General features: G+C 27.6%; 2 protein-coding genes and 2 long non-coding RNA genes across 4 annotated transcripts in view; 1 reads left to right on the top strand and 3 right to left on the bottom strand.

Moving 5' to 3' along the window:
* Window positions 1–7,703, bottom strand: part of LOC116185833 — a 13,178-nt gene extending 5,475 nt beyond the window's left edge. The window contains exon 1 of the long non-coding RNA XR_004150739.1: window positions 7,055–7,703. This is a non-coding gene — a long non-coding RNA (uncharacterized LOC116185833). The remainder of the gene's footprint in view (window positions 1–7,054) is intronic.
* The window catches only part of LOC102680002 (TGF-beta receptor type-1-like), a 30,600-nt gene that overhangs the window by 10,095 nt on the left and 7,415 nt on the right, over window positions 1–13,090 (top strand). The window contains 1 exon segment of the mRNA XM_031511181.1: window positions 1,290–1,441. Coding sequence (XP_031367041.1) covers window positions 1,290–1,441 — 152 coding nt within the window.
* LOC102679740 lies at window positions 5,036–5,528 on the bottom strand. The gene is made up of 3 exons (XR_422000.2): window positions 5,453–5,528; window positions 5,304–5,370; window positions 5,036–5,221 (listed from the first exon to the last, which is right to left on the bottom strand). It is a non-coding gene; the product is annotated as an uncharacterized LOC102679740 (long non-coding RNA).
* The window catches only part of LOC102679626, a 3,225-nt gene continuing 852 nt past the window's right edge, over window positions 10,718–13,090 (bottom strand). Inside the window, exons 2-3 of the mRNA XM_006617140.2 lie at window positions 12,832–13,035; window positions 10,718–11,547 (exon numbers count right to left, since the gene is read on the bottom strand). Of these exons, the coding sequence (XP_006617203.1) occupies window positions 11,529–11,547; window positions 12,832–13,035 (223 nt within the window). The 3' untranslated portion in view covers window positions 10,718–11,528. The remainder of the gene's footprint in view (window positions 11,548–12,831; window positions 13,036–13,090) is intronic.

A 13,090-nucleotide genomic window follows, 5' to 3' on the forward strand; every position in this document is an offset into this window, starting at 1 on the left:
ATTTATGAGATGGAAATGTAATTATGTATATTATATTTATTTTCATTATGACATCATATGGTAATAGTTCTAGTGTTAAATTAAAAAGAAACAAGGTAATAAATTTTTTAATTGTTTTTTTGCATATTTTTTGTACATTTAAACGAATTGCGTAACGTAATATTTTTAATTGTCGATGTTTATAAATAATTTTTTCGACGCGTTTTCTCTCCTCTTGAATGGATGTTGCTTCTTTCGTTATGTTCCCAAACGGGGATAGATATTTATAGATAATGATTTCACCGTTGTTGAATGTTTCATGACTTCATTGTTATGCAATCTTTAAATCTTCGTTTATCAAATCGAGTAAAAGAATTATTACGAATATTTCTTGAATCCTTGTTTCTCCATTGTGTTACCCTTTAATTTTTCAGTCTGTGTTTAATTTAAGAGAAGAAGGCCACGAGGCACGTTAGCTGGAATAAAAATAGAAAAAGTCAAACATTCGTTATTTTATTATCAGAAAATCGAATGAAAAACATAATTAAGTGTTGTATATTTCATCGTTCTATCGTTAAATTAAATTAAATACTACAATCACGAATTTTTAAAATTAACAGGATTCATAATTCAAATAGTAAACAAATAAAGTCGGAAAGATTCTTATTCAAAATAAAACGAAAATGTAGAATAAAATTTTTTCATATTCCAGTATAATCAAGTTTGATCATTTTTCAAATACAAGTAAAATTCTTAATTAGATGAATAAATAAACTATTAATAAATAATTATTCCACACATAAAAATAAATAAAAGATATTCAATAAAATTTTAAATAATTGAACGTATACAGAAATCGATTAATTTTCAAATTCGATTCTTTCGAAAGTTAATTTTTAAAAGGAAATATATTCTACATTTACATTTGCATTAAAAAAAAATTTTCAAAAATTGATACGATCTAAAACGAATTGTAATTAAATATAATTAAAAATAATTAAAATTATTTTTTTTTATTCTAATTTTCGTTCGAATTTCAAGTCACAGAATCTCTCCAACCTCGTGCAATTTTGAGCCACCCAATATACGCGTGTATTCCAACGCCGCCATTGATATTCTCTCACGGAGTAACCTCGAGTGTCCCGAAAACGCGATCCAAAAAGCACGAACTATCCATCCCCCCTCCGACGAGGTTACACGTTGGTTTGTCTCTTTTCTCTCTCTCTTTCTCTCTTTCTCTTTCTTTCTCTTTCTCTCTCTCCTCCTTTTGTTTTTTTGTATTCTGAAAATGGTGCAAACTCGGCTTGAAGGTGCGTGAATAAACAGCTGTCGTCGTCGCAGCCCGAGCCGCTCATCTTCTGCATGACGAGCGACTCGCGAAACACGACCTTTGTCATCGAGTGCTGCAAAGAGGATTTTTGCAATCGGGATCTGAAACCCCAGCTCCACCCTCGCAACAAAGGTACAGTGAAACTGGTTACCTGGAAGTAGCGGAAAAACTCTGCAGGTGGCTCAGGCTTTTGCTGCAGCTCTATATATATATATATATATGTATATGTATATGTATATATGTATGTATATTTTCTTACGTCTTTCTCTCAAATCTCTTCTATCTTCCTTTATCGCAGCTACATTCACCACTTCTCTTTCTGCCCGCTAATTTTCCTTAGTTGTACCTGCAGATGATACTGATTTTTAATATATTATATATATATGTATGTATAAATATGTATTATATTATATATATATATGTATGTTGTATAATAATGTCGGAGAGCATCTTGTTAATTAAAGTACCCAATTGAATTTTCATGCTGTTGATTCATCCACTCGTTTTTCCATGCTTCTACTTCTTTATGTAATTATTATCCATCCATTTCCTATTCAATCCCTCCACACGCAATTATACGCACAGAAAACGCTCAGAGCACATTTAGATCGCATCATAGCTCGTGCCTAGTCAATCTCTTTCACTCTCTTCATCATTGTGGATATTATAGTATTATATGCAATAATAGCAAGAATGAACGTTAACGATATAACCGCCATATATTATTTCGTTGTACGTGTATTTACGTGTGTACAGAGTAATCTGAAAAATAATCGGGTAATTTAGAAAGACGTAGTTATTTAAAAAAAAAAAAATATTTGATTGTAAACTTATATTTTATAAATATAAGTTTATAAAATGAATGGATGATTTTTTTTTTTTTTTATGAAAAATATTCTTCTTTTGCGTATTTTGTTTTCAATATTTTAAGGTTAATTTGTAAAGGTAGTTATATCAATAAGATATCTTCTATCTTTATTTTGATAACTGCTATATGATAATAAATTATTCGATCCTTTTTTTCAGACTACATCTGAAAATGAAATACTCTGTATGCATAGTTTTTATATCGATATATACGCTTGCCAATATATGCTATGTATACATTCATGTCTCTCTCTCTCATGCACACATTACCACTAATTTGCTGATAATGGCCGTTACTCTTTTTCCATCGCGTTCAGTTCAATTATATATCTTTAGATATCCATGTACTATGAGTGACGAAAATATTTGATATTTATTTAAACTTACTTCTTTATCTTTTAATAATTTCTGGATGCAACAAATTCTTATAGCGAACTTTATAACTGTTATAAATTCACATATATGTATGAATAATCAAGTTAGGGAATTTATCATATTTGACAATTTATAAACACTTTTTAGTTAATACAATATTTATATATTTATTAAATAAATGATATTGATACCGATATATAATTTAAAATACTTCGTTAGAAGCTTATTTCTTCCTCAAATATATAAAATATTAAATCCAATATTATTTCAATATATTCTTGCTATATATTTTATCTCGATATAGAACGTAAATTATCGTAACATTCGAATTTAATTTTTTCACTGAATATTTTCGTTACTTGTAAATTACTCGTAATTACATTTAGCTCGAATATCAGGATGTTACATATATTACGTACGTGGCGTGTACATTCTATGAGTAGAGAGCGCCACGGTTGCGTATAACGCACTACTTACACTCGAATTCGCGTTTCTCTTTCTCATTCCAGTTCGCTCTGTGTTACGGCCGATAAAGCACGATATAGTATACCGGACCGTGTCACCTCGTACCTCCCTTTCGCAGCGCGATGCTACACCACGGCCACTTTTCCTTCTCGTTCCTCGCGCATCCACATTTGCGCAATGCGTTCACTTCCGTTTAAACGACCGGAAGCGCAACACTTAACCTGTTCTTAAGCTGTTCGCTGTTTCTCGTGGATTTTTATTTGATAACGATGAACGTGTACTTATTTGATACGTATGTTAGCTTCTCCAGCCGATTTAAAGTACACGTGTATACTTGCTTAGTAAGGAAAATATTCATAATTAGTTATTTATGAAAGTATTTGAATACTTTTTAATTTTTTAATGAATAATTTTTTATTTTATATAAAATTTTATTAATACATAAGATATAATGTATCATATATATGAAGAATTTTTTTTTAATGAATATATCGCTCTAAGAAGGTGAGATCGACGTTCAAAATTTTAAAGTATTTTTTTGTTTTTTTAAATATAACTTCGTAACCTAATTAAGCAAAATTATATTCAAAGAATGAAAAGATGTTAAAACTTTAAGAGTTGATTTTATTTTAAAAAAATTTTTCGTCAATAAATAAATTGCTTGATATGGAATTTATTACATTTTACATACAAATTTTTATTAAAATCAGAATTTTCGAATTGAGTGAATTTCCTTGTAAAATAACGAAACACTGTCGTTTCATATTTAAATTAATAACATCATATGATATATTTTTATCAATATAATTATCAGCTTAAGAGGTTAACATAAAAGATTTTCAAATGATTTTCATTTTATTTAGATACATTTCCTTCTATTTCCTCTCTTCATTTCCCTTCCATCCATTTTTTTTTTAATTGCAGCATAGCTAGTTAAAAAATATAATAATATTTTTTTTATTTCATTTATTATCATTTTATCAATAATTATCAATTAAAAATAACATTTTAATTAATAAAAATAAAATGTATATTTGAAAATGTATAATTGAAAATTCTTTTTTTTTTCAAATAAATAATAACAAATGATGGAACAAATTTTTTTCAAAGATATAAAAGACAGTATGAAAATATTTGCCACCTATGGAGATTCTAGTTACTTCAAGGTACTCTCCTCCTGTATATTTTCGCTTACAAGTGTTCGGGGGGGGCCGGAAGTCCTCCCGAATGAACTTGGAAAGCACCGGTAGCATGTTGTTGTCATGTATACATATATCTCTCTGCACTCTCTAACGAAAGTAGACACTGTAGTGATACTGATAAACGCAGGTCCTTGCGATAAGGACATCTTTTGTAAATATTTCTCTTCAGTTTCTCTTAGAAAATGAAGTATACAAGTTTTTAGATTCGTCCCGTATGCCTTTCTCAATTTTCCTTTTGATTTTATCCTCCTCTATGTAAAATCTATTATTAGATTATATAATTAATCTGTTCCTTTGTAATCATTTTAAATTTCGAAGGGTCGGTGTGAGACGATATAAAATCTAAGTATTAAGAGTATTTTTCTTAGTTAATAAATTTTTTTTACTGTGTTAAATATATTATTGATAATAATAATTCTGTGTATTCTTAGTGTATTTAAATATCGTTCGATAACTTGAAAAGGCAATTGAAGCTTCGACATTGTGTTGACTCGCTTAAACGAGTAACGCTTAATTGCACGATAATTACATTATTCTATTACGAGCGTTGAACAGTGGTCTCTTTAATACTCCTTTGATACTCAAATTTTTTTTTTTTGAAACATTAAATTTTTTTTATAGTTGATAAATTATAATCAATAATAAAGAGAAATATAATTTTATAAACTGCGTATTTTTCATAATAAAATTAGTGAAAGATTTTATATAGCTATTAAAAATATTAGAAAAGTGATTTTTTTTTTAATCTGTGTTATATTGAATATGAGTATTCAGAGGTAAAGTTGACCCTGTTTTTAATTAATTTTTTTTTTTTTTTCAATTATTCGTACAAATCCGACACGTGAAATAAAATCTTGCACCCACGCTTCGTTTTTCTTTACCGTAGTATGTAGCTATTATTATTTTCATTTTCTGCACGTTCTTTTAATTCAATCTTTTAATAAATTCCCCATTCCCTCGCTGTCGTGAATTGTCTGTATGCAGAATATCACGCGAAAGCATCCTAAAAATAATAAACTTTGGTAAAATAATTATCAATTAATTCTCCATTATTTACAAGATTTTAACGGAGGATTGATCTTAACTTTTCTTTCGCAGCTTAAGAAATTTTTGTATATATTTGCATAACTTGTGTGTAATTCTTCTCAAAACCTAAAAAAAAAAAAAAAAAAAAGAAGAAGAAGAAGAAACTGTTATTTATTTAAACTGTTGTTTAACTTAACGTCTATCATACCGAACGATCTAAACGTTTTTTATTTTTTTAAAGAACGTGTAAATATTTTTCGTTGAACACGGTATTTTGTTGCACGGTTGTTCGTGAAAAAAAAAAAATCAAGTTAAAAAATTTTGCGAATGACAAATTTAGAATCAAATTATAAATTTTTAATGGAATCGAATGTTTATTTCTAATTTGTCTAATTCTGTGTAAATAAAAATAATTTGTAAATCAATTGTTTATTTAAAATAGATTTACGATCATTCATAATTTAAAATCATATAAACAATGATAGTGATGAATAAAATCAATGAGATATCTCGAAGCATTTGAAAATTTTTTTCATCATACTTAAAATTACATAACCTATAATCAAGTCAAAAAATTCTGAATTAATAATTTAATCTAATCTAATCTTAATCTTTTGAAAAAATTCCTATATCTTGCTTATTTGTTTAAACATTTCAAAATAGATTATCCTATTAAGAAAAAAAAATTAATTTCGTAAAACTTTCTCTTCGAAATTATAAAACGAAATTAGCGGGATAACGTGTTTGTAGAGTTTCGAGGTTAACGATATTATAATACTGTCTCTTATAATAATCAAAAAACTTGCAAACAAAAAAAAAAAGGAACCACGTGAATTATTATTTGATCGCAAATTATTAATGATTAATTCTCGAACTTATCTCGATTGCTTGTTATATTCCCTTACGAATTTATAACTTTTGTAATAGAAGTAATTTATCACTGAGCCAACGAACTCGAAGAGAAAGAATACCGAAAAAGAAAAACGAAGAAAGAAATGAAAAAAGTATAAAGCAGATTTATATTTTTCTCTCTTTGTAACTTATTTACAATATACGTATAAAGTATGATTAAAAAAAAATCAGGTTATGTTTTTAAATTTTCATCTTAAGACATTACTTTTTTTCTGACGAATAGAAAAAACTACATATAAATATAAAAGTATTTCGAATCTATCACAAATCTATTCTAAAATTCATTTGAACACTTACAAATACGATACGATAGGATAGAAAATATTTTTTTTAGTACAGTATATTCGCCAGAAGATGGCTACTCTATTCCACCAGTCCTGCCATCACGTGCATTATCATTGGCTGAGGACAATAACAAAGATCGACAATGAACATATCGAGACAAAGTGAAATAGAATGATGACTTTACAGCATTGACGTAGATCTTTAATCAAAAGAAACAATATAATTTAATTGGAAGGTTATGCTAGTTCTATTAAATCATTCTATATCATTCTATGCACTCAATATATACCTATTGTCGATCTTTATCACTATTCTCAATAATTATAACGCATATAATAGCACGAAAAATGGAAAAAAAGCCAGAGTGCATATTTTATTTATTTTCTGACGAATATATATAATATATTTCAAAATCAAGACTAAACAGCGATTATATGTATAGAAAAAAGTAAATAATGTAATTTTTGCAAAATCTAATAAAAATAATCGATTTTTAATTTAATCTTAATTATTCTCACAATAGAAACAAAGTGATATATCCGAATAATCGTACAACGAAATACCGTTACAAAAAAAAAAAATAATTTCTGAATTTACAATTTTTTTATTAGACAGACCATGGAAAAAAACGGTTTCCTCTTTTTGAGCCCGGCGGTACGGATAAATGCATATTCTGGTCCGGAAGTCATGTAAATTGTTCTCAGGTGTTACGATAAGGTGCGTTTCTTCCCGGCGCCCGATTACTCGTACTGGTGCACAACGAATAGCACGCTACACGGTCCAGGTGACATGGTATCCGTGATCGCCTGCTGCGATCACTCCGACTTCTGCAATCTCAACTTAATGCCCTTTATTCCTCCTCACGAGTACAGAGGTGGGCCATACTTCCGACTGGTCGATTACCTCGAACGAGGTATAGCTTCCGCCCGCTACGTTTCCTTCTAAGATCGATCGAATTAATGCGAGATTTTTTCAAGGTTCGATGTATTTATTGAATTTTGCTGACTTGTTTCACGTCAGTCATCAAAAATCTTCGTAATTCCATAAGGAAATTCATTTAAATAATAAATACTCTTGATGAATAATTCACAAGATTTTTGAATAAGTATTGAGCGTTAAGAAATCGTGAGAAAAAGAAAAGCAAATAATATTTAACGGACGGTTGAATTTTCAGCGATAAAATAAAGCAGGTGTTAAAATTAATCAATAAACGAAAATTGAAGAATATATATTTAATTTAAAAATATCGGACGATTAATTCAATTTTTGTTTTTATGTGTTACAAATTTATAAAATTATCGAGTTAATAAAATTAATTTTCATCAGAAATTGAATCAACATATGTCGATTATATTTATATTATTAAGTCATATAAAAATATTTATGAATAAGTTAAATAGAAAATTATTTTAAAATAATAATATTAAATTTTACTTTTATATTTATCGTATAATCGAATCTAAAAGAAATCTTCGCAATGACGATCTTGGAAAAAATTGCATTCGATAAAAATAGAATAAAAATAAAAAAAATAAATAAATAAAGAGACAAAGAAAAAATGAAATTTTGGGCTTTCGATTATCGATTTTCGATGCTTTTTGTGATTTGTCTGGGCGATCATCTTGTCGCATACACATATTCCCCCATATAAGTCCTTTGTACACGTTGTCTTTGTTCATGCTTCACTATCGAGCTGACATAATGCAGCAACCATGAAACATCGTGATTCGCTATAATGTCTACGTTTCTGTTGTCGAAGAACCGTTTGTGAGATTCAATATTTTGCACTATTGTAAAAGAGACCGCTGTTCCATTACATAACTTTATAAAACATTCTATTTATATTATGGTAATTTACGTCTATCTTTTGTAAATGTATTACGAAAATATTTCGCGATTTAGCTTAATCTTTTTTTTACATTACATTATTGGCTGATAGAAGATTCTGCAGTATCAATGATTTTTGCGAAAATTTTAAATAAAAATAATCAAAAAATAATCATTTCGTTTTTATTCTTTTTAAATTTCAAACATACGTTCAGAAATCAAGAATGTATGTAGTTAGAAAAAAATAGTTTTTACACAGAATTATAATATTTTTTCATAAGTTTAAGAAAACAAATTGTCATAGATCAAAGCTGCTTACGATATCATTTATCTTTGTGACACGTGGGAATATAAATTATCAATTATTGTTTGATCTTCAGTTTAACACAATCTTCACGTAATAAACATGTTTTGCCACTTAAAATTATACCGCAAATTAATATTCAATATCAAGTGAATGATACATCGAAATTGATTCTCAAACGAATTGAACAATATATGTTCTTACTTATACCTCACCGTTCTTGTTAACTCTCGAGATTCGAGACGTTATAGGTTAAGAACACACGAGATATCTTTACTATAGTCAATACAGAAAACATCGTCAACGATATGTTGTCTATTAATTTTTATAGAAATATGTTCTAGAATGATTTATATGATAATTACAAAATGAATTTCGAATAAACTATTTTAAATTTGAGATTAAAAGAAAAATCGTACAAATGATAAGCAATAAATTTGCATTATGGCAAGAAAAAAAAACAGACTATAACAAAAATATATTATATATATATTTTTACACAATATAATTAATAAATTACACAATATAATTTTTCTTAATAAAATTTTAATAATTTTGATATATATTGTTAAACAAACACTTTTTCACTATAAAAGAATTACATAACGAGGCGATAAAAATATGTATATAGTGACGACATCTATCTTGAATAATTGTAAATAGGATTTGGAAGTTATTCGTATTTTATGGTGTGAATAGTTCAAATATTGGACGTAAGATGGTGTACAAAATTAGCGTCTGATTCGTCAGCAATTCGTATATTCTTAATCTTATCAAAAAAGAACGTGATGTCGTGGTGAATATTCTGTAATTTCATCTTGGCAGATTGTGTATCGTCTTGCATCTTTTTATAATATGGGAAAGTTCTCGCTTGGTGATAATATACTTTTTGTAAGCTGTATGTGGATAAGATAATACACTTGTACTTGATAATCAGAATTCGCTTCAACGTATCTCCTATAAAGTTCGAGATATCTATTTTTTCGCGATTATTCGTTGACAATATTTACATATGATTCAATTATAGATTTAGAACAAAATATGTTATCTATTACATAAATAAAGGAATTTATATTGAAAAAATTAGAAAATAACTTATATCAATAAAATAAATAAAAATAGTAATTTTAAATGTTTCTATTTGATATATTTTTTAAAATTTAATATAAATATATTTTTTTATTCAAAATGTTTCGATGTATAACTACAAAAAAGAACAAACATATAAAAATAAAAATTCCAATGAACATGAATATAAAAAATATCGAAAAAAAAAAAAACCGTGACACATATTACTAATCATATTTCACTAATTATTGGGTTACGAGATATTCCGTTGAGAAGTATTACGTAAAATCACCCACTATCGTTTTTGTTTATTCATTTATATCTCTATCGTTTTCAGAAGACGCCACTTCGTAAAAAATCGTCTGGGTTTTTTTTTTTTATATCAAATTCACACGGTTTTCAAAATAACAGAATTCATCGAACGATAATAAAACGATTGAAATTTCGAACTTCTTAGAATATAATTTGTTAATATCTCAGTGGTTGACTAACAAAAAAATTTTAATACGAAACCAAATTTTGATTATAAAAGGTTATTAATAAAAATTATATTTAAATTTCTTAATAATTTTTATTTATATATTATTTGCTTTTTACTTTAAATCTATTTTTTAATTTTTAAATATTTTTTATTATTTTTCTTGTATAATTTTTTTTCTGTAGACTGTATATAATAATTTTTTTTTATTGACTGAAATCAATTTATTTTTAAGACACGCATGTGGCGCCTCTAGGTGTTTTGACTAGATATCACAAGGCGCCTATATGGCGTCGTTAGTCTCGAGTATGTTAAATCATGAACAAAATTTTCTTCTCTACGAGTGTTGCATTTGTAGTGCTTTCAATACGGATTAGAAAGCATCTTCAACGTGAAATGCAAGAGTGATCTTTATTGAAAATAATTTTATCTTCACTTGTTATTTCTAGTTTTATTTTTTTATTTTTAAATTTCATTATTTTTAATGCAATATTGAGTTAAAAATTCAATAGTTATATATTTATAGAGTTTCGAGCAATTTTATATATCGGAGATAGAGGTTAGATTATTAATTACATTAAAAAAATATCAATTATTCTAAGGCCTGAAAAAGAAACTATTTGAATTAATTTTTGTCAAATGGAGACATTTCATCTCGTGAAACATCGTTCAATGAGAAATTGAAAAAAGAAACGAATACAATTGAACAGAAAACAGAATGTCTATATGTTTCGTCGCGATACAATGATACGTCAAATATATCGGGTATGGACTCTTATTACGGAAACGATGTTGTAAAAACGTGTTATCAACGGAACAAGAGAATCGTCTCGCACTTATCTCTATCAGACTGTTCCAAATAGAAATGAACTAAAAATATTTTGATACGGCATTTTATATCTCGAATCAGACGTCCGTTTCGAGTTCTATCCAGTTCGTTCTCGTTTTCAAAATTATCATTCGTATAAAACACAAATTACGCATTTAAATTCCGAATCTTCGTTTAACCTCATCATTTAAAGATTTCACTATCTTATCACTTCCAATCAATTCGTCGACTCATTCAAAGAAATAAAAATGAAAAAGCTAACCTCTTCATTTCCAACTTGACAAGAGTTCACGATTGGCATAATTGTTATAAATCGAGAAAGGAGCTATACTCGATATTCGGTTATTGGCAAACATTCGTAGTATGAGCGTAATAATTATATGAAAAGCAAACAGAGTAGGACGCGATGTAAAAGGGAATGGTGGCGGTAGGTTGACTAAAATGGACGACATCGCGATGTATTGTACAGAGTAACGAAGTGTATTCGCGCAATATTGATGAAGGCATGATGGAACGTATCGAAAGCGGTATCCATCGATTATATCAGTCTCTACTAAATCCAGAGAGGGTGAATCGGCTAGTTATTGATGCGCGTTTTCACTGAAACATTTCGATACGTTCGTTAATGATGTTAGTAACTAGGTATTTTTTTTTTTTTTAATATTCTCGTCCTGTAAAATAGCTCATTATAGTCATTTGATTGAAAAATTTGATATACATATAAGAATATTTGATATACATATTGCGTTTTAGAAATTTAATTTAGATGCGAAATAGGATAAGGGAACAGTGGTCTTATTAATATAATATTATATTATATGTATACAGATGGAAATTATTAAATGATTAAATAAAGGATGAAACATAGTGTTGATCATTTTAATTTTTTAGAAACAGAATCAAGATTAGAAAACAAAATACAATAAATTAAAGAATAAAATATGTCTAATTTTCAAAATCCTTTCATTAATGATATTAAAAAAAATTGTATGTAATAACAATGGTATAGATTTACAAAATTTTCATTTTTCGAACTTGATAATTTTTTTAATGTGTTATCAAGATTATCATTCTGAATAATATTGAAAATTTTAATTTGGTGATTATTATTTATTAAAAAATTATTGACAAAAAATATTTCTTCGAAACAATTAGGTTATTAAATTTTAGTTTTAATCAATTATTGCAAATAATTGATATCAATTTCACAATTGGATTAAAAAAATGTAATAAATAATTATTATTAAATAAGATCAAACAAAATATAAACAAAATAAAATATCAAGCTAGATACAATAAATTTTTACTTGACATCAATTAATTTATTAATCGAATAAAAATTTATTTATTAATTATTAACCAATCGATTGAATTAGTTTTCTTAATCCGACGCAACCTAACCTAATTTAAAAAACAACTTTCGAAGAAGCATTTCTGTTAATAACTTTTTACTAAACAACGACTACCAAGTAAAACCTTCACAATATTATTTATAACATTTTGGCAAGATATCAAAAAACATCGAAATATTGAACAATATTTTTTTATAAATAATAAAAATTTCAAATTCTTAGAACGAACTTCGACAACAGAAAAAAAATGTATTCTTCACAAAATCACCCAAAAGAATTACAATTTTTTTAGTAAATCTATATAATAACATCTTTATATAAACGATTAAAAATTATAAAAAATTATTCTACTTGAAAAAAAGCTGCATGATCAAGATAGAGTTCACACACTAACATTACACGTCATCAAGGTATATATACATATATATATAAATATAATAGACACGCGCATACACATACACGCGCGCGCGCGCATATCCCAGATAAGGTTGTTCAATTTTCATCGGGTATCCGGACGTGCGCAATCATTCACCTGTGATTCTCGTCCTCTGTCTCACCGTTATTCGTCATCTCATCGAATACCTCGTGGGAATCAATTTGGTGCCTTATCGTGAAATTGCTAGATGGATGGTTCTTTCGCCGGTCGCCGGCTCTGTGATCGATTCGATTCCACGAATATTTGTTTCCCGCGGCATCAGCCCAGCCGCTCGTTCCCATGATCTTTCCAATTTCCCTGCTGTGTATCGAGAGAGAAAAAAAAAAAAAAAAAAAAAAAAAAAAAAAAAAAAAAA

This window comes from Apis dorsata, unplaced genomic scaffold (genome assembly GCF_000469605.1).
Source record: "Apis dorsata unplaced genomic scaffold, Apis dorsata 1.3 scaffold_293, whole genome shotgun sequence".
Taxonomy (NCBI): domain Eukaryota; kingdom Metazoa; phylum Arthropoda; class Insecta; order Hymenoptera; family Apidae; genus Apis; species Apis dorsata.